The following is a 21,883-nucleotide window of genomic DNA, read 5'->3' as shown; positions in this document are numbered from 1 at the left end:
TTGTCCAAGTTGTTTGCCAATTTTAGGCATCTTTTTAATATAATCTTTACTTTAAAGAGTTCTTTAATATTAAGAAAATTGGAATATTCTCTCATATTCAGATATCTTCCCAATTTATCCCTCTTCCTGGGAGAAAACAGAAAGTCAGTTGGAGGGTCTGGGGCAGCTGCTCACAGGGCTATACCTGGCCGGCTGGGGCCCAGCTCTCATGTGGCAGGCTCTGCAGGTGCTGTAACCCCAGGAGCTGCCCAGAGGCCTCTAACCACCTGAACTCACACATGGTCAGGGCCCGGTGGGGCCGCCAGGCCCAGGTTTCTGACTTTCCTTCCTGAGCTGGATAGGGCCACAGCCTGCATGGCCTCCGTTCAAGGTGAATGAGCAGTGGGGTCTGTGCCCAGATCCTGGGGGACTCAGTGCCACCGCAGGCAGAGCTGCTGGGGCCTCTGCAGAGTGTGGTCCTTCCAGCCTGGCCTCCCTGACGAATGGCCTCCCACCAGCCCCCGGCTCACCTGCTCACTTGTTCCTGGGGCCCCACTGACTACATAGCTGGTGGCAGGTAGAGGGTGTCAGTTTCAGGGCCTGGGGGATGGTGGTGTAGGATGCACCTGTTGGGTAGGAGTGAGAGTATTCACTGTTCAAGTCTTAGAATCCAGAAAGGGCTTTATTTAGTAATTCCATGCATGGCATCATGACAGCGGTGGCTGGTGTTTGAAGAGAACTACAGGCGATTCATCCACTGAGAGTCTGAGAAGGAGAGCAGAAGGAGCGCTCCCTTCCCTCTGCAGGCGTGCCTCGAAATCATAGCGGAACTGACGTGCTTGAGCTCAGTACCTTGGGATTTTTCTTTCATTCTCCTTTTTCCTTGTGTTTTCTGAAATTTTTTTCTTGAAGCCCTATATAGCATTTAAAATCTTGCCTGGTGCCGTCCTTGTCCGACACCTACTAGGCTTCCTAGATCCCAATAAAACCACAAATGACAGCACAGAGGTCTCAGCCCTGACTGTGTATTAGAATTGACTGGAGATATTTAAAAGAAAACCCCCTGCCAGGACACACCCAGGACCACTCAGAATTTCTGGAGTGTGGCCCAGCACCAGTGCTTTCTAGAACTTCCCGGGACCTGTACAGCCAGATTTGAGTACCATCATATGTGTTTCCTTCTAGGAGTTTGTAAAGACTCTAATCTTTACTCTTACAGTTCTCATAGTGTGGTACAGGGCTTACACGCTCAGCTCTGCAGCGGAGCTGGCCTTGAATCCCAGCTTCCTCTCTTCCTACCTGTAGTATCTGAGTTCTCCAACCCAACACCTACCCAGGAATGACAGGAGCCCTCCCGCACAGGGTGGCTGTGATGATTAAATGAGATAAAGCATTAGTACAGTGTCTGGCACATGATAAACAGCCAGTAAACGAAGCAGGAAGGGCGATCGTTCTTTAAGAGTAACAGAGACACCAAAGACAAAGCTCAAAGACAAGTGCAGCCTCAGAGACGGTGTCTAAAGTGGACACAGCAAAGAGTTAGTATTCAGAATACATAAAGAAGAGGACAGCCCCATAAACAAATGGACAAAGGGACATAAACAGGCAATGCACAACGAGAAACCTGAATAATAAAAGTTTGCTATTCGTCTCCGCTAGCAATCAGAGGAATACAAACGAAAGCAATGACATGACATCTACACCCATCAGATCGTCCAAAATATCACTTTGACACTGGAAAAGAAGGAACTAGGGTCCATACGGATCAACACGGGTAGATCCCCCAAATGTCATGTTGAGAAGAAAAGTATGTATCAGGAAGATACTATTTAGATACAGAAATTACCATTTATATAGATTTTTATTCACAAAATACTACTCTCTGCACATGTGGTACAAAATATCAAAACATGGACGTTTGGAATCCTTCTTTATGAGTAATGTTATGTTCATTTTTCATTACAAAAGGATTTGAAGCAAATATGACAAAGGGTTCATCTTTGTTAATTGCAGGTGGTGGTTATAATGGTGTTTTGTCAGTGTTATTTTTTTGTAGTTTTAATTTTTTATCCAAATTTAAGAGGAAAAGGAGAGAGGGAGGTTTACAATAATTTGGAGTTCAGGGCCTGTGGTTGGTAGGAAGGGTTGCTTGTGAAAGGTGACTGAGTGGGTTTTTATGACCCCAAGATGGTCCACAACTGTATTTGGATTCAAATCCTGATTTCTCTGCCACTGTTCCCAAGACACACACAAGAGCCTCCCTCTTCTTTCTCTTGGGGACCTGTGTCTGTCACACTGAAACTCTCCATCTTCAGTCTCTGACAGCCTTGCCACTTGTCCTCAGTGTCACGCTGTCATCCCCATACCAAATGGCACTGATGAGGACCGAACAGCTTTATTTCTTAGCATTTACCTGCCCAGGCACAAACCAGGTAATTTCACAAAGATCTCACTGAATCAAGATGTTAACAGTTAACAAAGATGCCATAAAACGCCCTCCGTTAAGAACCAGGCATCTTCATCCTGTCTTCTCAGACTCCATAGGGAGAAAAAATGAATACTTTGCAAAGCTATTTCGTAAAATGTTATGTTAAATGAACAACAAATTACTTTTTCTTTTACTAGCTTTTAATGCTAATAGTACCATTTATTCCTGACCTTCAGAAATATGAGATATTTTAAATGACAACATAAAAAGAGTTCTTGTTTGAAAACGCAAGCTATTTTAGATGCATATTATTACTTATAAGTATAGCGTGTGCCAGCATCACTCATTTCATCATCCCATTTATATCTAACTGGTATATATTTCAGTTGACATTTATTGTTCTCCAGCATACGTGTCAAATTCCTTAATGATGACTCTGACAAAGGCGTAGAGTTCGGTATATATAAATTACATTTGCTACCATATAATCAGTGTTATCTATTAGAATGCTATTTGTGACAAATCATGTTCAAAATAAAAATTGAATTGATTTTTCTGTTATTTTAATATTGGGCCACTCACAGCAAGCCTTTGATTGAATCTTAAACACTTTAATGCTCTATTTTTGTTTGAGGCAGATCAGAAATGGAGTTTGCACTATTCACAAAGCTAAAACAATTTGCAAAACAACAAAATCAAATTTCAAAAAGCATCTTTATTTTCAAGCCAAGGGAATAAATTTGGTAAAGCTATCGTTACAGGGTGCACAAGTTGACGATGAACACCTCGCACGCACGTTTAATTTCTATGCATCCATTTTCATCTAAATTAGATTTTAACTTTAATGCAGGGTATGAAAAGCCTCTACAGGCTTTTGTTTCTACCTTTTCTCTCTCGCAATTGCAGGCTTTCTCCCAACTCATCTGAGCCCCACATCACCCTTGTGCTCCTCTCTCCTGGCAGCAGGTTTGAGCTACCATCGCAATGTTTGGGGCACATGGGGGTTCTGTTTCCCAGATCCTCCAAAGGGGTCTCTCTCAAAAGGGTACCTGCTTGACCCATATTGCTTACAAAATAAACCACTCACAAGTAGATCCTGGCTAGCATTATCCCCTTGGGTTAATTTGTGGTTTAGAACAGAGGTTGGCAAATGAGGGCCCATGAGCCACCTATTTCTGTATAGCCCTCCAACTAAGAAGAGTTTTCCATTTTTTTAAGTTTTTTAAAAAAATTCAAAAGAAGACTATTTCATGATAGGTGCAAATAGTATGAAATTAAAATTTCAGGGTTTATAAATAAAGTTTTTTTGGAACACAGCCACACTCATTTACATGTTGTCTACAGCTGTTTTCCTGCTACAATGGCAGAATTAAGTCATTGCAACAGAGATCAGATGGCCTGTGAAGCCTAAAATATTGACTATCTGGCCCTCCACAGAAAATGTTTTCAACCTCTGGGTTAGAAGGAAGGGCCTCAGTAATATACGTCCTGTTAAAAGGGTTGGTGCCTTCAGGGCAGGAGGCTGGGGTAGCATTCAAATAAAACACTGCATTCACGACAATAAATCTAATAGGTCCTCAAAGCATTCATAAGTAGATAAAACGAGGATAAATGGACAACCAAGAAAAACAGAACCCCAACCTCCACAAAACAGCAGATGTGATAAATGTGTGCATGAATTATAAAATAAGTCAGACAAATAGGTCAAAAAATACTTTAAGCATTCACCAAAATTGGGTAGAGTTTAAGCAAATGCAAGCGGTTTTAGGTAAACTGGCATTGGGCAAGGGGTCTCTTACCAGCTGACAGACACCCAGATCCTGGAGTGGAGGCTGGGACTGCAGGAGGACGAAAGCTGCAGCCAGGTGGAAAGGCCCTGGGAGAATTGCCCTTGGTGTGACCTTCAGGAGAACACACACACACACACACACACACACACACACACACACACATCAGAAACAAGGCCTGAAGGACCTTGAGGCTGGGTGCCCAGCTTCTCCAGGCCTTGGAGTGCCTTGTGCCCCTTTCTGATGGTAGCCCAGGCTGGTCAGGAAAGGCAGGGTGCACGCTCCTTCCCAGCCGTTGGAGCATCCAGACAAATCCGGCTTGAATCCAAACAGGGGCATGGGGCTTTTGCTGGGGATACATCAGCCTCCTTTAGGGGGGCCACCTGTATTTTTTCTTGGAAGGGGGCCTCATTTTAGAAGACTGATGGAGGCTGGTATGTCCTACTCGCTCCACACACCCACCCTCTCAGCTGATAAAAAAAGGCTGTCAAGGAGGCAGCAGATGGGGCCTCTGCCTGCCTGGGCCATCTTACCTAATGACAGCTCACCCTTGTGCTCACTCTAGGCCTGGCACCAGGGCAAACTTTGGATATTTGGGGAAGGGGGAGTAATTTGCTTAAGGAACACAGAGGCCTCTGGGAAAGAAGGAGCCAGGACCCCACTCTTGAAACTCTTGCCAGGGTGGACAGGAGGCTGATGAGCAAGGCCGAGGAGCAGGGCGGGGCGATGAGGCCGTCCAGTCTTCAGCCTTAATCGAACCTTTTGACTTCTGCCTTTTCATCATTTTTTTCTAGTGCCTTTAGCTTGGTCAAAAGGGGGCAGAGGGCCTATGAGTTTTATGCCTGCAAAATGCCATGCCATGCTCGTTGTGTGCGTTATCCCACTTAATCCTCCCAAAAATCTCATGAGGAAGGGACTGTCATTTTATAACAGAAAACTAAAGGCTTGGAGTGGTTACGTTTCTCTCTAAAGATCACTCAGCAGTTACGTGGCACAAACCCCAAAGCCCAGGTCTCAACACCCTGAACCCCACTTTACTGGCTCTGTTGCATCCATTCTACTGTTGTGTTTCTCATTTATCCTCTCATCTGTTTTCTTTCTGAATTGATTCAATGTTGAAACCATGACTCGTTTACAAGTACTTCGTGTTCCTGTGACAATGGCCACAGAGGAGGCCCATGGGATGTGGCAGCGTGACATGAAGTTTACATGTGCAGACACTGGCCTCAGATTGCCTGGGTTCAAATCCTGGCTCTGCTGCTTACTGTCTGTGTGACCCTGAGCAAACTGCTTAACCTCTGTGTGCCTCAGTTTCCCCATCTTTAAGATAAAAACACTTACACTAATTAAATAAGCTATTCTAGGAAAGGGGCTTAGACCAGAGCCTGACATAAGCAAGTTCATGAGCAGCTGCTGCTGTTGCTTTGTTATTGGCCAACCACACCTGGTCTGCCCGCCTCACAGGGCGGAAGCCCCAAAAGAAAAGGACGGTGGTGAGAAGAGCATGTCATTAGGGGCCAGGAGCCCTGGGTCCTGAACCCTTTTCTGTTAATAACTCACTGTGTGGGCTCCAAGACATCACGCTCCAAAGCCTAACCCATGTCAGCAATTTCCCCAGCTCCTTTTACCCCAATGGTAATTGACGACAATATTTACTGAGCTGGTGTGGGCCAGGTTTACCCACTTCATCGCTTGATCTTCATACCCACACTACTGGGTAGGCTCTTTTGTCATCTTCATTTTACAAAATAGGAATTTGAGACTCAGAGAGGGTAAGGAGAGCTTCCACAGTCACACAGACAGAAAAAAGCAGATCTGAATTCAGAGAGTCTGCCTCCTGGCCACACACTTCACAGCTGTGCTGGAGCAAAGTTAGAGCCGTGACTGAGATCCTCTACAGAGCCAGCCGGCCACTATTCTGTGAGTTGGGGAGTGAGGGCAGGAACCGGAGCATCCTCTCCCAACATCCAGCCTCTAGGGGAACTGTCAATTCTTGCACAGACAGAGAAAGAAGTGACCTCAAAGGAGCACTTTAATTGCCATGAAAGTCAAACTGTCCCAACAAAAGGCCTCGTTGTCATAAGAAAATATACAAACCTGCACCCTCTGTCTCTTTAGCATTTCCAGACTCAGGGAATTGTGTCTTATCAGGTAATGGAATTGTTTTTAGCGGCAAGAATGAGCTCATTACAGATGCAGCTTGTGCTAATAATGATAATTTGCTGTGCAGTAAAATCACCTCTCTACCTGCCCCGACAGACGACGCTTGGGAAATTATAGGCTAGGGAGAAACAGAAAGGATAAAGATTAAGAAAAAGACTCGTGATGCGGAACTGCTTCAACAAAAGGAGTTACAGATTTGCACATTGAACTCGGTGATCTTAATCATGAAGTCGTAGGGGAATTAGATACTATTAAACAATTCTTTAAATTGCCTTTATTCAATTTTGTTACCTCTGTCATTGGGTGGTTGTTTTTTGTTTTCGTTTTACAGCTCAAGCCATGTTTAAAAGGTTGGTGCCAAATGAATTAGCCAGTGACTTCAAGAGTGATCCACGATATGATCCTGTGGATGAGATCAAGATGAGGGCAGTTAGAAGGAGTCGTTTTAATCCTGGCACCCCTTAATTTCATGGGCAATGACCTCAATAACCTTGAGCCTAGAGCAGTCATCGGCAAACTCTGTGGGTTTGGGAGAGGGGACACAGCAGATATACCTTCCGTGTCACTCACTTCAGAGGGGCCCGCAGAGCTGCAGCAGGCTGGACCACACCGCCCCAGGCAGGCGAGGGGTCTGTCTATCTCCCAGTTTCCTTCCTGGGACTGTGGAGTCACTTTCCCAGTGTTTTAAGAAAGCTGGAAAAAATCCTGACTATTCACTGAGCTTTGCCAAGCTCTTTGAAGAGACTGCTACCTTCTATTGAGATGTGGCTTTTTTCCTTTAAGCATACAATCTCTAAAAGATTAAAATATCTTTTAATCAATTCACAGAAGGATGTAAAAAATAACGTTTTTCTCCTGATTATAAAAGTAATACCTGTTGGCTGTGGAAAATTGGAAAAAACACTAACAAGAAAATAAAAATGACCAATAGCACCATCATCCAAATAACCACTGGTAGCATTATGGGTTAGCTCTATCTAGCTCTCCTCTCTTTTTTAATAAACAAAAAACAGTATTATAGTGTGTGAATATGTGTGTGTGTCCACATGGGTTTGCCGTTATTGTACAGTTTTATGGGCTGCTCTTTTCATGTACTGTATCATAAATATTCTTCCACAACAGTATTCTTCTGTCACGTTATTTTTTAATAATGGGATGTACTGTAATCCCACGTCCCACGGGGTTGGGTTGTTGCCTTGTTTTGTAGGAAAAATCACCCTTTACACACACCCTTGGTTGTTTCCCTGGACAAGGATTCTTAACCACTTCTGTGCCAGGGCCCCTCTGGCTGTCTGGTGAAGCCTGTGAACCTCTTCTCAGAATAATGTTTTTAAATGTATAAATACATGAGATTACAAAAGAAACTAATTATATTGAAATAGTATCAAAATATTAAAAAGAACAAATTTGTGAAATAGCCATATGAGTCTCTTTATGCATATATTGAATAACAATATTTTAGAAAGTAAATATAGGAGCCCTAATAACTACAATAATTATAAAGTAGTGATCAACAGTAACACGACTTCAAGCTGTTTGCAACAAATATGAAATGGAAAGATCTGCGACTTCTACTGGGTTCGGGTGACAGAGCGGCCGTGGTTTGTTGCCTACACTCGTAAATGAAGACAATACTAAATTCCCCTTGGAGGTGAGTGAAAACAAAGGCGTAACTTTTTTCCAATCAAAGTCAAAGGTTTGACTCCTAATTTCTACCCATGGAACCCTGGGGGCGGGGGGACCCTGGCGAAAATTCCCGCCCTGGGAAAAACTCCCAGGAGTAGCTGGCTGCCTCTGTTGGCTCTGCACATTTTTGAGCCTTTTGATGCCAACGGCCTCATTGCCCCAGAAGCTGCTTTCAATTTCTTCTGAGTGCCAATGGCTGCAGAGTGAGGTCAGAGAGAGTGCCTGTCAGTGGCAAGAGGACGTTAGCCAGTGTTACGGCTTGAATTGCATCGCCCAAAAAACAGACGTTGAAGTCCTAACCCCCAGTGCCTCCGAATGTGACTTATTTGGAAATAGGGTCATTGTAGGTGTAATCAGCTAAGTTAAGACAAGGTCATAATGGAGTAGGGTAGACCCTAATCCAATGTGACCGGCGTCCTTATAAGAAGACAGTCATGGGAGCACACAGAGACACAGGGGGACACCAGGAGATGATAAAGACAGAGATTGGAGTTACGCACCAAGGAACCCCAAGGATTGCCAGCAAACCACCAAGAGCCTGGAAGAGGCAAGGAAGGATTCACCCCTAAGGATCAGAGCGAGCACGGCCCTGCCAACACCTTGCATTTAGACTTCTAGCCTCCAGAACCATGAGACAATAAATTTCTGTTGTCTTATGCCACCGTTTTGCAAGAAACCAATTTTGTCCTGTTTGTGTAAGCAAACAGCAGCACTAGGAAACTAATACAGCTGGCGCCTGCCAAGCTGGGCTCTCCTGGGGACTGGGATTCTGAAAAATCTGGGTTGGGGTGTGTGTGGTCTCTGTGCAGTGTTGCGAACTGCCAGCCACCACCCAAGATGGCAGACAAGGACCGACTGATTAGGGGGCTGGGCTAGGGCTTCAGTCAGAGCCTGGTCCGGGAGCACCATGTTATCTTGAGAGTCAGGAAGAGAGGGGCCCCACCCCGGAATTCTTGAGGTCAACATAACCTGGAAAAAAACCAGAGAAACCTTCAGCATGCTGAGAAGGATCCTCTTTATTCCCAAAGGACAATAAAAGGTCTTCAACATTAATCACACGCTGTTGCCAACCAGTCAGGGTGCAGACGGCAGTTAAAAGAATTCTTATGTTATGAAATGTCCTAGTGCCTGCTGGGCTGTGGGTGAGAGGCTGATTCTCACGTGAGAACAGTAAGCTGTTGAGCCCCCCTAAAAGTTCACCTCTCCCTCGGAGGCTCTCTGCTGCTAGCCTTCTGCATACTTTGCTGAGGACAGCGGCTCTAGATAAATCTTCCTACTGCGTGACAGATTCGGTCTGTCAGTACTGCCATACGTCACTGGAGGGCTGGGATCCTCTATCAGGGGTTTTCCAAGGGCGGGACAGCTACCACCTGGAAGAGAAACCATCCCCAAAAGTTGCAGACAGGTGGCCCAGCTAAGCAGAGAAGCTACTGCAAACATTTCATCCCCTTTTTAAAAATAGTAGGAAGGAAAGAGAGTCCTCCCTTACTTGGAACAGAGAAATCCGGATATTTTGGCAGCAGCCCTTCGTGCTGCAAAATTTTTGGAGGAGCAGGAGGAGGTTGTGTGGACTTAACTCTGTATATTCTAAAGTAAGAACAAAAGACATAGAGTTACTCCTTTTATTAATAATACAACTAAGAATAAATATGATCTGTGCGGGTCCTCTGTGAGCACAGGATGTTTACTTCTAATCCTTACAATTTATCCTAAAGGTAAGGATTATCATCTCCATTTTACAGAAGGGAAAACTGAGGCCACAAGAACCACCCCATGCAGTACCCTACCATCTCCCTCCCTTGGCACCCTTGGGCCTTAGGTTGCTGCCAGGACAGGCGGCCCTGTTGGTTTTACTCCCAGCCTCTCCCTGCAAACCAGCAAAGGCCACAAGCAGGGCTTCTGGAGAATGTGGGCGCAGGTGGGGAGCAGAGGGTGTCTGCCTACTGGGAAGGCTGTACAGTTACAAACAAGGCCCCTTCTGTAAAACCAGTCAGACACAAAAGCAGTCTTAGTGCTGAGCTGGGGGCATCCCCGAAACCCTGGGAAGAGATCTCTTCTTCCCCTGGATCCTGTCACCTGCGGTTACACCCCAGGCCAGACTCACTCCTCATATGGCTTCAGATGCACTCTCTTGGCCTGCTCTGTGATGTCCAGGAAGTCCTTGTAGCAGTTTCTGGCCATGACAGTGTACCGTGTGGCGCAGCCTAATTCAGTGACCCTGGCTCTCGGCAGGTAGCCCGCCCAGCCAGGGATCGGAGGCTCCTGGAGAGGTTTCTTTACGTACTTGCATTCTGTAAAAAGACACCATGCTCCCTGAGGGCTTTGAGAAGCCACAGGGTGGGCAGTGCTCTCAAGTTAGCTGGCATCCCAACAGTGAGCCCCAGGGGAGCCCCTTGGCCTCTACATTCTGGGTGCCAGCACCTCGGTAAGGGGTTTCGATATCATCTCTCACGTCATTCTCTCACAAACTGTAAGACACTGGTGCCACTATCCTCTCCACTTTATTATGGAGGATACTGAGACCCTGAAGAGGCTAGGAGAGATTTGCCCAAGGTCACACAGCAAGGAAGTGGTAGGGCCGGGATTCAAACCCGTGTCTGTCTGATTCTCAAATTCTAGCTCCTACACAGATCCCGCTCCTTTCTCAGACTAGTGAAAAAGCTTCAGACATTGCTCTTTGACAGTTTACATAAGGGGATCAAGGGAAGCATCCAGGTCATGAGAAAGCACGTCAGGCTCAGGACCGGGAGCCTGCCTTCAGGTCACAGACAACTCTGGCTGGCTGGATGGATGGCCTCCGGCAATTTCACATTTGAGAGATGAAAGATTACTGCCCCATCTGCCTCACCCGGTAAGAATCGAACTAGGCCACTGAGCCCCAGAACCTCAGAGCTGGAAGGCACCCCAGGGAGCACCTAGTCCATCCTTCCCTGCTCTGATGAAGGAACTGTATGTAACCCAGAGAGGGGAAGCAACCTGCCCCAGGTCACACAGCAAATAGTTGCAGAGCTGGGCTAAATTCCAAACTCTTACGCAGATATTCTTTGGAATGGCTTGGAAATTTTTAAAGCCTAAGAAACATGTGAGTTAGCACGTGTACCTGAAAAGTCCCCAAACAATGATAGTAATAATAACAAAGGTAATCCGTCCATCACATTTCCTATAGGTCTTTAGACCTTAAAAATGATCGAGGGCAAAACATTGTTGTGACTATTAACATTATACAGTCACATCGTCAGTTGTTTTTGTCAGTTATTGTGGTTGTTATTCAGTGAAAAACCCCTTCCCACCCAGCTGGTACCTGGAGGAGCTGGCTTCAAACCCAGGTCTGACCCCAGACTAGGACACTACCTCTGGAAGCCTCGCTTTCCCATCTCTGAAAAGGGAATGTGGTACCAACCTCAGAGGGTTGTTGTGGGTGGTTGATGAAATCATGGCGCCTGGCACAGAGGAAGCAACTAAAATGAGGTACCTACTGAGACAGAAGCTGGTGTCTGAACGTCTGCCCAGGGGTCTGAGTTCCCAGCACCCTCTCCCCCGACCTGTGTCCCCCTCCCCCTGGAAATGTTTCTTTCTCAATTTAAGAAACTGAGCCTTTCCATTTTGCACTGCTGCCTGGGGATTTGGAGCCGTGCTGGACTCTGTGCTCCCTGGGGCAGCTCAGTGGACCTGGGGCCTGGCGGGGAAGCGGGGCTGGTTTCTGGGAGCCAGTACCCAGACTCGTGGGGTGGTACTGCCGTTCGTACTGGTGCAGGGCCCGCAGGACCGTCTCCTCAGAGCAGATGGGCTTCAGTTTCGGGGCAGCGGCGACCGAGCAGTGAAATTCCTCCAGCTGGTCTTTATATCGCTGTGTGATCTCCTGGAAGGTTTTCAGACAGTGGGACATGTTGTTCTCGCTGGAGGTTCCCTCGCAGCTAAGGTACGGCACGAAGCCTGCAAGAGTCGAGGGAATCACAGCCTTCAGCAAGGGATTTAGAACCTGCCTAAACTCCCCAGAAGCCCAGCCCACCCCTTGGCATTTCTTCCTTGGCCAACCACACTGCATTCTTCCAAAGGCCATTAATACAAGCAGTACTGTTGTTTCCACTGCAGCTGAGCCCTCCCAAGGCCACAAAAAACGACCTTGGAGCTAGGGAGGGAAGGCCCGTTTCAACAAAGGAGATGACAGTAATATTCTTTGATAGCAAAGCCCCTGATGTCAGCCTGCACGGCAAATGGGGAAAGCATTTAATGGGCCAAAATGATAGTCTGAGGAGTAATTGAAATTATTCTTCTTTTTAGAGAGAAAGCTTATTTTCCTTGACACTTCCCAAATGCAATTTGGGATCTTTCTTGTCGGACCATCGGGAAATTGCGGGCTTATGAAAAGCAGAGACCTATTACACAAAAAGGTAAATTCATTATCTGAAAGACCCACCCCTAAAACAATTTTTCACCATTTCCCACAAAATAACATATAATCATTACAATTAGTAAGGGTAAAACACAACTATTTATTTAAACGGGATGCTGAATCCTAAGTACTATAATATCGTCACAACAAAACCTTTTTTAAAAACAACAAATGAGGAAAAACGGGTTAAGAACTTGGTTTTAAAGTGGAAAATAAATAAGTAAGTAACTCTCATGATTGAAGCCCAGCAGTTTGCTTTGCCTTTAGGTAAAGAAAAGCTGACTTCAGAGTTGCAAGCAGCGACCTCCACCCCTGCACCTTGCAAGAAGCTGCCTCTGGAAGAATCTGATTACTAGACTGATCTTGAAGTCCTCCATCCTCCATCCAGCCTCCCCAACCCTTAGGCAACGAAAAGACACCTTAATGTCATGGGGGAGACCCCATAACAGGGGCTCTGCCACAGTGGTTTCTCCTCTATTAGGGCCTACTTTGATCTTTATAGATATTTTATAATTGTATACACACACACACACACACACACACACAAAGGAATACAAGCTATTTTTATTGAGTCTCGCTAATGTCCAAAAACAATCTCATGAGGAATCTATCATTACTCCATGTAGTGGGTTGAACGGAGCCCCCCAGATAGATATATCCAACTCCTAGCCCCTGGTACCTGTGAATGTGACCTTATCTGGAAATAGGGTCTTTGCAGATGTAATTAAGGATTTGGAAATGAGATCTTCCTAGGTTAGGGTGGGTTCTAAATCCAACGTCTGGTGTCCATACAAGAGAAAGGAGAGAGAGACTTGAGAAACACAGACACAGGGACACAAAGCAGAAGGCCACATGAAGAGTCCTGTGAAGATGGAAGCAGAGATTGGAGTGACAAAGCCACAAGCCAAGAAACGCCTGGGGCCACCAGAAGCCAGAAGAGGCAGGAAGGATCCTCCCCTAGAGCCTTTGGAGAGAGCGTGGCCTTACACACACCTGGATTTCAGAACTGTGAGCAAATAAACATGTTTTAAACAGCAGCCCTCAGGAACTAACAAACCCATTTTATAGAAATGTTTGCTCACCACAGACAGCTGAGTAACTTACAATCACATACACAATGGTCAAGCAGAGATCGGACGCTCAGTTTGCTAGAACCAACCAGTAGGACCAGAGTGAGGTTGGGCAACCTTGGAATATTCTCCACGGATCTCTTCTCCTAAGAACACCTGTAGGTGAGAGCTGAGGGCCTATGGGTTGTCACGGGGACGTGACTTAGTAAATTCTTAGTAGCCCAGAAGCCTGAGGAGAAGAAGCCTTTAGGTGGGGTGACCAATTGTCCTGGTTTGCCAAGGACTGAGGGGTTTCCCAGGAAGTAGGACTTCCAGTGCTAAAACTGGGACCATTCTGGTCAAGCCAGGGCAGTTGGTCACCCTCCCTTTAGGGACACACGAAGGATGGACCATAAGAACAGCCCTAGAGCCAGATTTGAGAAAGCCCAGCTTGGGAAGAACGACAGGGCTTCAGTGGATTCACTGTGTCTATCCTCTTAGCACTGTGTCTATCCTGGTCCAAATGCATTCAACCAACATTAATTAAGGGCTTCCCACATACCAGGCCATGTCCTGGGAGATCTGGCCTGTTATATCTCGCCATTTATCAGAACCCAGTTATCAGCCATCTTCAGCAAAGGAGTGCTCGCAGCAAGTCTCTTAAAAGCTCTAGTACTTTGTACTGGCCCACCTGGCGAGACAGACATGGACAGTGGGCCAAGGCAGGCACAGTGACCCGGACCACGGTTCTCCTGCCAGGCACAGCTGCAGGGCACACCACCACTTACCACAGTAGCCTGGTGTGATTGGCAGCTGTCTCATGAAGGTCTTGGAAGACTCCATGATTTCTCTCTCTGTTAAGGAAGGGAAGAGGGAAGGAAATTGTCTCATCAGACATCCCTGCCTCAGGAACTCATTGTGTGTTTGCTAGAGCCCTTGGGAGTAGAATGACCTTGCCAGGGGGTGGGACAGAGAGGCAGCACCACCATCTTACACAAAACCAGCAGATATCACTGCCTTCAGTTATAAAACCAACGGCACCATACCAAGGGGCCTTCACCATTTAGGTTAACTCAGATAACAGGTATGCAGATCAACACCCACCAGCATCTCCCCTCCCCTGGGGCCCTCCTCACATCCACCCAACGTTCTATCCGTCCACCCAACAATCATGAACTGAACACACACTGGCCACCGCTGTGACAGAGGTTAGGAATATAAAGATGAGCAAGACCTAGGATCCCCCATGTAGGACTCAGGAACCTTGGGGAGGGGAAGAGATGAGGCACCCTCACCCCCAGGGCCTTTCTTTATCCAGGTGCAATCAGGTTGCAGTGGCGATTTTTGCAGCCCACCCCCACCCCACTCTCAGGACCTCTGGCAGTGTCTGGAGACATTTTTGGAAGATGGGGTGCTGGAGGATGGGGTGCTAAGAGTATCTAGTGAGTAGAAGTCAAGGATGCTGCTAAACACACTACAATGTACAGGACAGCCCCGCAACAAAGGAGTAGAGCAAGTTCTGGCTGGAAGGGATCAGAAGTCCCCAAAAGCTGGCCTAGAGTCCAAGGTGGGTGAGCAGAGGGTGGTGGGTGGACCACTGGAGCATCCGTTTTTGTTGATGCTAGCTCCCAAGCCAGACCCCTTCCCGCTCCAGGGTGGCCTGTGGTCTCCCCAGATGAGCCAGGTCCTGCATCTCGCTTCCGTTGATGCTGCCAAGTCCTACCCTGCCCAGCCAGTTCATGTCTCAAAAGGGATGCCCACGTGGCCAGGATAAGCAGCCTCAGGGGTAGAGGGGAGGGCCACAGTGAGGGCTAGGCAGCAATGATGGGAATTTTTTAAACAGTTCAGACATTCATAGAACACTCGCTATGACACGGGTGAAGGCAGGACTGCATTCTTAAATCCTCACAGCCGCCCTAAAGGTTAGTTCCCATTGAGTCTCTATGTTATAGATGAGAAAAATAAGGCACAGAGAGGTTAAGTAACTACTTTGAGGGTTCTTGCGGCAAGGAGATGTGAATGGACCACCTCTAAACTCTGAGGGCAGGATTTTGTTGCCCCAAAGTGTGGCGCCGGGGAGCAGAGGCGCCCGGCACGGCGCGGGTGGGTGGTAGGCTGGGCAGCTGCGGATGCCGTACGGAGGCCCACCTGGAGGAGGCAGAGGAGAGAAGCGTGGAGCAGAAGGCTGCCGGGGCTGGGAGCCTGGGAGGGGTCAGCAGCGCGGACACGTCCCCGCCCCGTCCCGCGTCGCTCACCTGGACGGGCCTAGACCGTCGCCCCCGGGCCTCCCGCCCCGCCCGGCCTACGCCCCGCCTCCCGCCTTTGTGCGCTCAGCCCCCGGGGCGGGGCGGAGGAGGGCCCCCCCCACCCCCCCGCCCAGTCTCCCCTCCCTTTCCTCACCCTCACACCCGGGCAGGTGAACCCGAGGAATGCGGGGCGCTCACCCCTGCGCCTCGCTCAGCGCCCTTCGGGGCGTGAAATCCAGGGATTTGCCCACCACGTAGTTGGCCTCCGAAGCTGTTCTCCATTCTTGGTGCATGGTCTCCCCGAGCCGGGCGGGGTCCCTCTGGGTTTGGAATTAGGGGGAGGGGCATGCGAAGGCACCAAGGTCAAAGCTGCGGTTTACCGCTGTGGACACGGGGTGGCCCAAGGGGCGGCCTGGGTTGGGCCGGGAGGCTGGGGTGGAGCGGGAAGGTTGGCGGGAACAGGCCTTCCTCCCGGGGCTATGGGCGGGGAGCGGACCCGCCGGGGGCGGGGAGGAGCCTGGGAGGGAAGGAGAGGCCTGTGTCCTTGGCAGCTTCCCCTGGGCTTCTCACAGCCCTGTCCCCCGAGCCTTCTGTGTCTTATTAGGAAGGACGGGATTTCCAAATGACACAACAGGTCCAGGGGCAGAAGTGGGCAATGCACCAAAAGGAAGGAAGGGGCGCAGGGCAAGTGGAGCGGTACTCCTTTCTAACCATCCTCAGCTTATGGGAGCTAAGGGGCCTGAACTTTCCCCTCATTGGAGTGAAACCAGGATGCCCGCTCTGGGACCCCGACAGAGGGCCGCAGTGCACAGACTGCTAGTCCCAGCCGCTCCTGCCCAGAGAAGGAAACCACCGAGGCCTGACTGCACTGCTTTCCCAGTGGCGCTTGTTCGTTCGTTTGACTCACTGCACCTCAGGAGCCTTCCCTACCTCAGCCCTCCTGGGGAGTGACCTTCAGGTGAAGGCTGATGGAGCTACCCACTGAGGAAGAACCCATTTATACCCTCTCAGCTTTCTAAGACCCCCACCTCAGGCTATCCAGAAGCTTCTAGAGCCAACTTTGGAGGGTGCCCCAGACACCAAGCATGGAACACACCCGAGGTTCTAGATGCAGCCGCCAGCGTGGCCTGCCTGCCAGGATACCAGAGGGCAAAGCTCTTCTCCTAGGCCTTCTGCTTTTCTTTCACGACCTTCATTCCGGTGCAGTGGAGTTGTTGGTGGCCACCCCGGCTTATCTGCCTTTCTTTTTCTCTGGCTAGACTGCTTTCTTCCAGCCTAGAGGGAAAAGGGGCTCATGGACATTGATGGAGCCTTGGTTTCCAGCAAACAAAGAGGCCAGTCTTGTTGGAATGAAAATTAATAAAGCAATCTCCACCTGCCGTGGGGTGGAGGGGGAGGGTCAGTAATGATCTATCTGTAATTCCATTTACAAACTCAGAGTGCAAAAAAAAAGAAGTCTGGGCTGCAGGAGATCCAGAGTTTTGCTTTATTAGACATCTGCGAAGACAGAAAATTTGCAGATACGATCTTGTCAAGTTGTGAACTGCTGCAAAGTTCTGTGAAGTCTGAATTTATCTTGTAGTGAACAAGACCCCAGTGACTGATATTTTCGAATACTGTTCCATATTCCAAGCAGATGAGAGGTGTGATGTTACGGCCAACAACTTTTATACTAGTCAACCACTTAAGCCACTTCCCAGCATAAATATGCAGCTTAATCACAGCTATTTCATCTCTACAACGTGAAGTTCGATCTTCGACTAATAGTGCATTTTGACTCCTGTTTATATTGGTGCATGCGATTGTTTGCCACCCTGGCAATTAACCAGACCTGGACTCTAAAAGCTAAACTTGATCTAAATAACATTCTAAGGGTAGGGCAGGCTCTGTAAGGGGGACTCATCTTAGCTATCACTCTGCGAAAACGCTTGTGTGCCTCCTCTTTACTATTTGTCTGTCTGTAACTTGTCTCTCATTCAGCATTTATTAATGCCTGCTGTGTAGATAGAGGGCAGTGACAAAGGAAATCCTTTGATAATTCTGCTTCCAAGAATGACCACCAGGTAATACGCCAGGGACAATTGAGTAATGGGTCAAGACAACAGGCCTTTTAGAAACTTTCTAAGATTAGAAAATGTGTTCAAGTGTACTTATCCAGTGCTCTTATTCTGGAATATTCCTGCGGGGATGGAGGGGGAGGAGGGATGGGTTTGGGGATTCCCTTTAAGGAGTCTGACGATTGGGGCTACATCGCTGGGGCCAGAAGAAAGTCCAATAAAATTATCACCCCCTCTCCATCAGCTATTTGCCAACACTGCAAATTTCAACCAGCCCATCTAAGAGAAATAGCAGACAAGGAGACATCCTTAATGCAAGGTGGGAAAGACCTTACATTAGCCAAAAAAAGAGGGACTTGACTATATTACTCACTCTTACACTTAATCCAATAGATAAACTGGATTTGTGCACCACTAGACTCCTTCCTTTGACCCGGGTGTTCTAAAACATCACACACGGTGGGACCACACTGTGCCCTCAGTGACTGCTTTGCCCCACAGGAGAGACTGACAACCCTGCAGGGATGCAAAGAGTTTTCGTAGGTTTTTCTGCACAGGTCACATTACTTACAGAACCAGAAGGTTCAGCTCTCAAGGACTGGACAGGAGAATCAATTAGATTATTATGCTCCTTAACCTGTAAGCCTTTGGGAAGGATGTGTGTATAGAAAGGTCTGATGAAGTTGTTCCAGGTGGTCCATTTGTTCAGAGTATTCTGACCCTAGGCACCTCTGTCTATTGCTCAGTCTTGCATAAATAGTCCATCGCTTAATATCGGTACAAATTGATGGTTAGTAAGCACAATTAAGAAATGAAACTGTGGAAAATTAAAGGCAGCAATGTCATCAACAAAATTCAAAGAGCATTTTCTTTTTTTTTTAACAAGAAAAGCACATTGTAGAAATAAAGATTCTGTACAATATTCTAATATTATATGTACATAAAATTATATTACTTATAACTAAATTGAAAAGTCCTATTTGTAGAGAATGGCTGGCAACAGCAGAGACAGACCCAGAACATTTAGCTTTTGAAGCGGAGCAGGCAGAAGAGAACCCTAGCAAACACACCTTTGTACCTGGATACGAAATCCCACCACTGAGTTATGTGACTAGCATTCTCTGGTTCTGCGGTTTGTTCGTGTTTCACATCCCAGGAGGGAATTCTGCAGCAGGCGATGTGAAAAAGACGACATGTTAGGATGAAATTGGAAATGCTACTGAAAATCTGCATATCGGCTATGATAATGAGTCTGTAAATCCACCTTGCATTCGAAGTTAGTTCCCTCATCCTCCCTTCATCCATTATGCATGCCTCCAGTGACTGAAAGTCGGAATGAATTCCAGCAGGTGGAAAAGACAGCTTTGAACAGATCAGAAAGGCTGGGAATCAGATTCTTGATTCTTTTTCCTCTGTTGGTCCCTGAACATTGGAGAAGACTGGCTTTGCAAGTGGGGAAGGAAGGAGAGAACCGAGCCCTTGGTTCCTCAGTCAGCTCTGTCCTTAGGGTGCCTTTCTTCCAATCTTTTTCCTCCCCAGGCCCTTCCTGTGAGGGTTAAAAGCGCCAAGCCCAAGGCAGGTGGAGCCCCAGCCCCACTCACAAGAGGGCAGGGTGTGCGATGATCGCTCTTCACGTGTAAACCCTCTCGCTGAGGGAGCCCGAATGGGAAGACCCAGGCTGCCAGCTCTGGGCTGTGCTTCAGCTTCCAACAAAACCTAAAGTTAAGAATTCTCAAATTTCAGTTGAAACACAGTCACCTGTGGTGTTTACTAAAAATTGCAGATTCTGGTCCTCCTCTCCAAGACTCGACTTCAGTTCGTGAAAGGGATAGCATCCAGGAAGCTGTTTGTAACAAGCACCCAGGCAGTTCTCATGCAGGCGAGCCACAGAACTGCTTTGAAAAAACCTGGTTTAATTTCATTAATGTTGGACAGACTTTAAAACCCGAAGATTTTAATGAAACATTTCATAGAACAGATTCGCTGCCCATGTATCACCAATTTATTCTTTTCAAAATGTGGGAATAAATGGCCAAAACTCTTAGGGAGATGAGGTTGAGCAAGGAGGAGGGAGTTACTTTAAAATATATTTGCTTGTCAAGGCTGTTCTGGACAAGTGGGCTTGGTGATGCGGACAAGGCAAACTGCAGCCTCACCTTCTCATACGGAATCCTCCGAAGGTGAAGTAGAGCTACTTATAAATTCAGAAATCAGGATTTGGCATTCTGGTAATTATATCGCAGCATATGATTACTGACCTATGGGTCAGTAGCTCTTTAATATCCATTTCCCTCAAATCAAGTTTTTACCTGCTAGAAAGTTGAGGTCTCAGCTCTCCCACTCACAAATCCTAGTGGATTAGCCAAAGCTACAGTTATTCTTCATGGAACCCATTTAGAATTTAAATTATGAGACCCTAAAATAGTGCCCAGTGTAGGCAAGCTTCTCCCACCAGCTAAAAATGCTCCAATTCCCACTGAATCACCACTTCGAGTCACATGATAATGAAAAGAAATGAACTACAGATGGGGTGGCATTTTATATTGACTGCCATCCAAAAAGGATAAAAAGGAAAGTCTCAAAGAGATGAAGAATCTCCTCCTTGCTCAAAGATCTCATTTCAAATGTGAAAGACAGCAATAGCTCATCCTAAGTTCTACTTAACGGCCATCTGCTCAAAGGCAAGCTCCGTCACTGCTGCAGAAACCTATTGATTCCCTTGTTGGGTGGGTGTCTCACCACTCTGTACCTATGAAAACTAGCTGCTCTTCTAGGACCTTTGAGTTTCTCATTCCCAAGCCTCAATCTTAATTTCCGACAGTTTTTCTGACTCCAGTGCGCCCTCAAAAATCCCTAATTATTCTACCCCTGGTTGTTCTCATCTTCCCTGCTGAAATTCAGGTGGGCAGTGGTGAGGGGCAGGGCAGGGGCAGAGGTCAAGGTTGAGGTCAGCAGATGCAGGTGAGTGAGTCCAGGGGGGCAGGCGGCACGGGGAGGCCAGTTAGTAATTTAAGAAGTCGATCCCAACCTTGACACTCTTCGAGGTGGCTATATCGATAGCTGTGGCCTTGATCTCGGTGTCCCCGAACTGCATGAGGGTCTGAATCTCCCTCCGAGGGGGCACGGCTGTGCCGCTGGTCCCCGTGAGATCCAGGCGGAGGGTGCCACACTTCTTCACCCCGGGGTCAGTGATGAAGCTCACGTCGTCGTGCTCAGAGCTGTAGATGTTGATGATGATGACCAGCTGGGAGGGCTTGGCCGGAGTGTAGCTACGCTTGACCAGTTCACCCAGGGCCACGGACTGGTCAGCAGAGATGAACTTGTCGAAAACGTCAGTGCACCAGCGAGTGCCGTCCTTCACCAGCAGCTTCTCGGGTGGGTGCTTGCCCTCCACGTAGCGGTTCAGCACGCCCACCCCGTAGGTGAGCGGAGACCGGCGCACCTTGATGACGGCAGGGTCCAGGCCGAAGAGGACGGCACCCTTGAGGATGGTGAGGCCCACGTCCTGGGGGACGATGATGCGGCACTTGTCGCCAAAGGCAGCCTGCACCGCCTGCTGCAGGAGGGGTGCCTCTGCAAAGCCACCCACGAGGAAGAGGAACTTGACAGTGGACACCTCGGGCTTCTGAAACAGGTCCCCTGAAAGGGAAGAGGAGGGGACAACATCCTGTCACCAAAAGCCAGCAGGCAAAGGGGACTGGGTAGCCTGAGAAGGTGGGGAATGGACGAGATCACTTGGGCCAACAGGAGGACAGGCCTAGTCTGAGCTCGTTGGACAGAACTGGGTAGAGCTGGTCTTTTAAAGAAAGGGGTTTGCGCACCAATATGCTTAGGAATAAAACCCAAAGCTACTGCTAAGTAGAAACCCACTGTAACAGCTAGCTGGTGATCATTTTAAGTAGCAATTTGTTACACATAAATGAATACTCGTCATACTCTCCAAACCTGTGGTTCTGTTAGGTAAGTCAAGGCAGGCTGTTATAAATACTTTTCTTTGGTTTTCATAGAAATCCTGTCCCACCCCAGGGGTTCTGATTTAGTAGGAGAGGGGTAGGAAGTAGATGGGAGGCCTGGATATGAACACGGTCCCTAGTG

At 47.7% G+C, this 21,883-nt stretch overlaps 2 protein-coding genes across 11 annotated transcripts in view; both read right to left on the bottom strand.

Moving 5' to 3' along the window:
- Positions 1–6,616: 6,616 nt before the first annotated feature.
- On the bottom strand, positions 6,617–16,220 carry SPMIP5 (sperm microtubule inner protein 5). Of its 7 annotated transcripts, none has more exons than XM_001497682.7 (7): positions 15,886–16,220; positions 14,274–14,339; positions 11,758–11,976; positions 10,148–10,334; positions 9,533–9,630; positions 9,244–9,413; positions 6,617–6,760 (listed from the first exon to the last, which is right to left on the bottom strand). In XM_001497682.7, exons 2-6 carry the CDS (start codon positions 14,326–14,328, stop codon positions 9,268–9,270), a joined length of 705 nt encoding a protein of 234 aa, XP_001497732.3. In that variant the 5' UTR covers positions 14,329–14,339; positions 15,886–16,220; the 3' UTR covers positions 6,617–6,760; positions 9,244–9,267. The 7 variants fall into 7 exon arrangements, with proteins under 7 accessions (XP_001497732.3, XP_014588913.1, XP_005602263.1 ...); XM_014733427.3 differs by having other exon boundaries at positions 15,930–16,212; XM_005602206.4 differs by lacking the exon at positions 15,886–16,220 and adding an exon at positions 15,634–15,813.
- Positions 16,221–17,194: 974 nt separating this feature from the next.
- HSPA12A (heat shock protein family A (Hsp70) member 12A) overlaps positions 17,195–21,883 on the bottom strand; it is a 168,721-nt gene continuing 164,032 nt past the window's right edge. For all 4 annotated transcript variants that reach the window (XM_023638724.2, XM_070260338.1, XM_023638730.2 and 1 more), the window contains one exon: positions 17,195–21,427. In XM_023638724.2, the coding sequence (XP_023494492.1) occupies positions 20,790–21,427 (638 nt within the window). In that variant the 3' untranslated portion in view covers positions 17,195–20,789. The remainder of the gene's footprint in view (positions 21,428–21,883) is intronic.

The sequence above is a fragment of the Equus caballus genome, chromosome 1 (genome assembly GCF_041296265.1).
Source record: "Equus caballus isolate H_3958 breed thoroughbred chromosome 1, TB-T2T, whole genome shotgun sequence".
Classification (NCBI taxonomy): domain Eukaryota; kingdom Metazoa; phylum Chordata; class Mammalia; order Perissodactyla; family Equidae; genus Equus; species Equus caballus.
The sequence above is the reverse complement of the archived record's forward strand: the minus strand, read 5'-3'. Positions and strand labels throughout refer to the sequence as shown.

What these genes read in the sequence shown, in the direction of transcription:
- SPMIP5 (XM_001497682.7), bottom strand. Translation starts at nt 14,328, where the DNA reads ATGGAGTCTTCCAAGACCTTCATGAGACAGCTGCCAATCACACCAGGC. An exon ending in AATCACACCAGGCTACTGTG is followed by an intron (nt 11,977 to 14,273) that starts GTAAGTGGTGGT and finishes CGACTCTTGCAG; the next exon opens with GCTTCGTGCCGTACCTTAGC. An exon ending in CATCTGAAGCCATATGAGGA is followed by an intron (nt 9,631 to 10,147) that starts GTGAGTCTGGCC and finishes TTCTTACTTTAG; the next exon opens with AATATACAGAGTTAAGTCCA.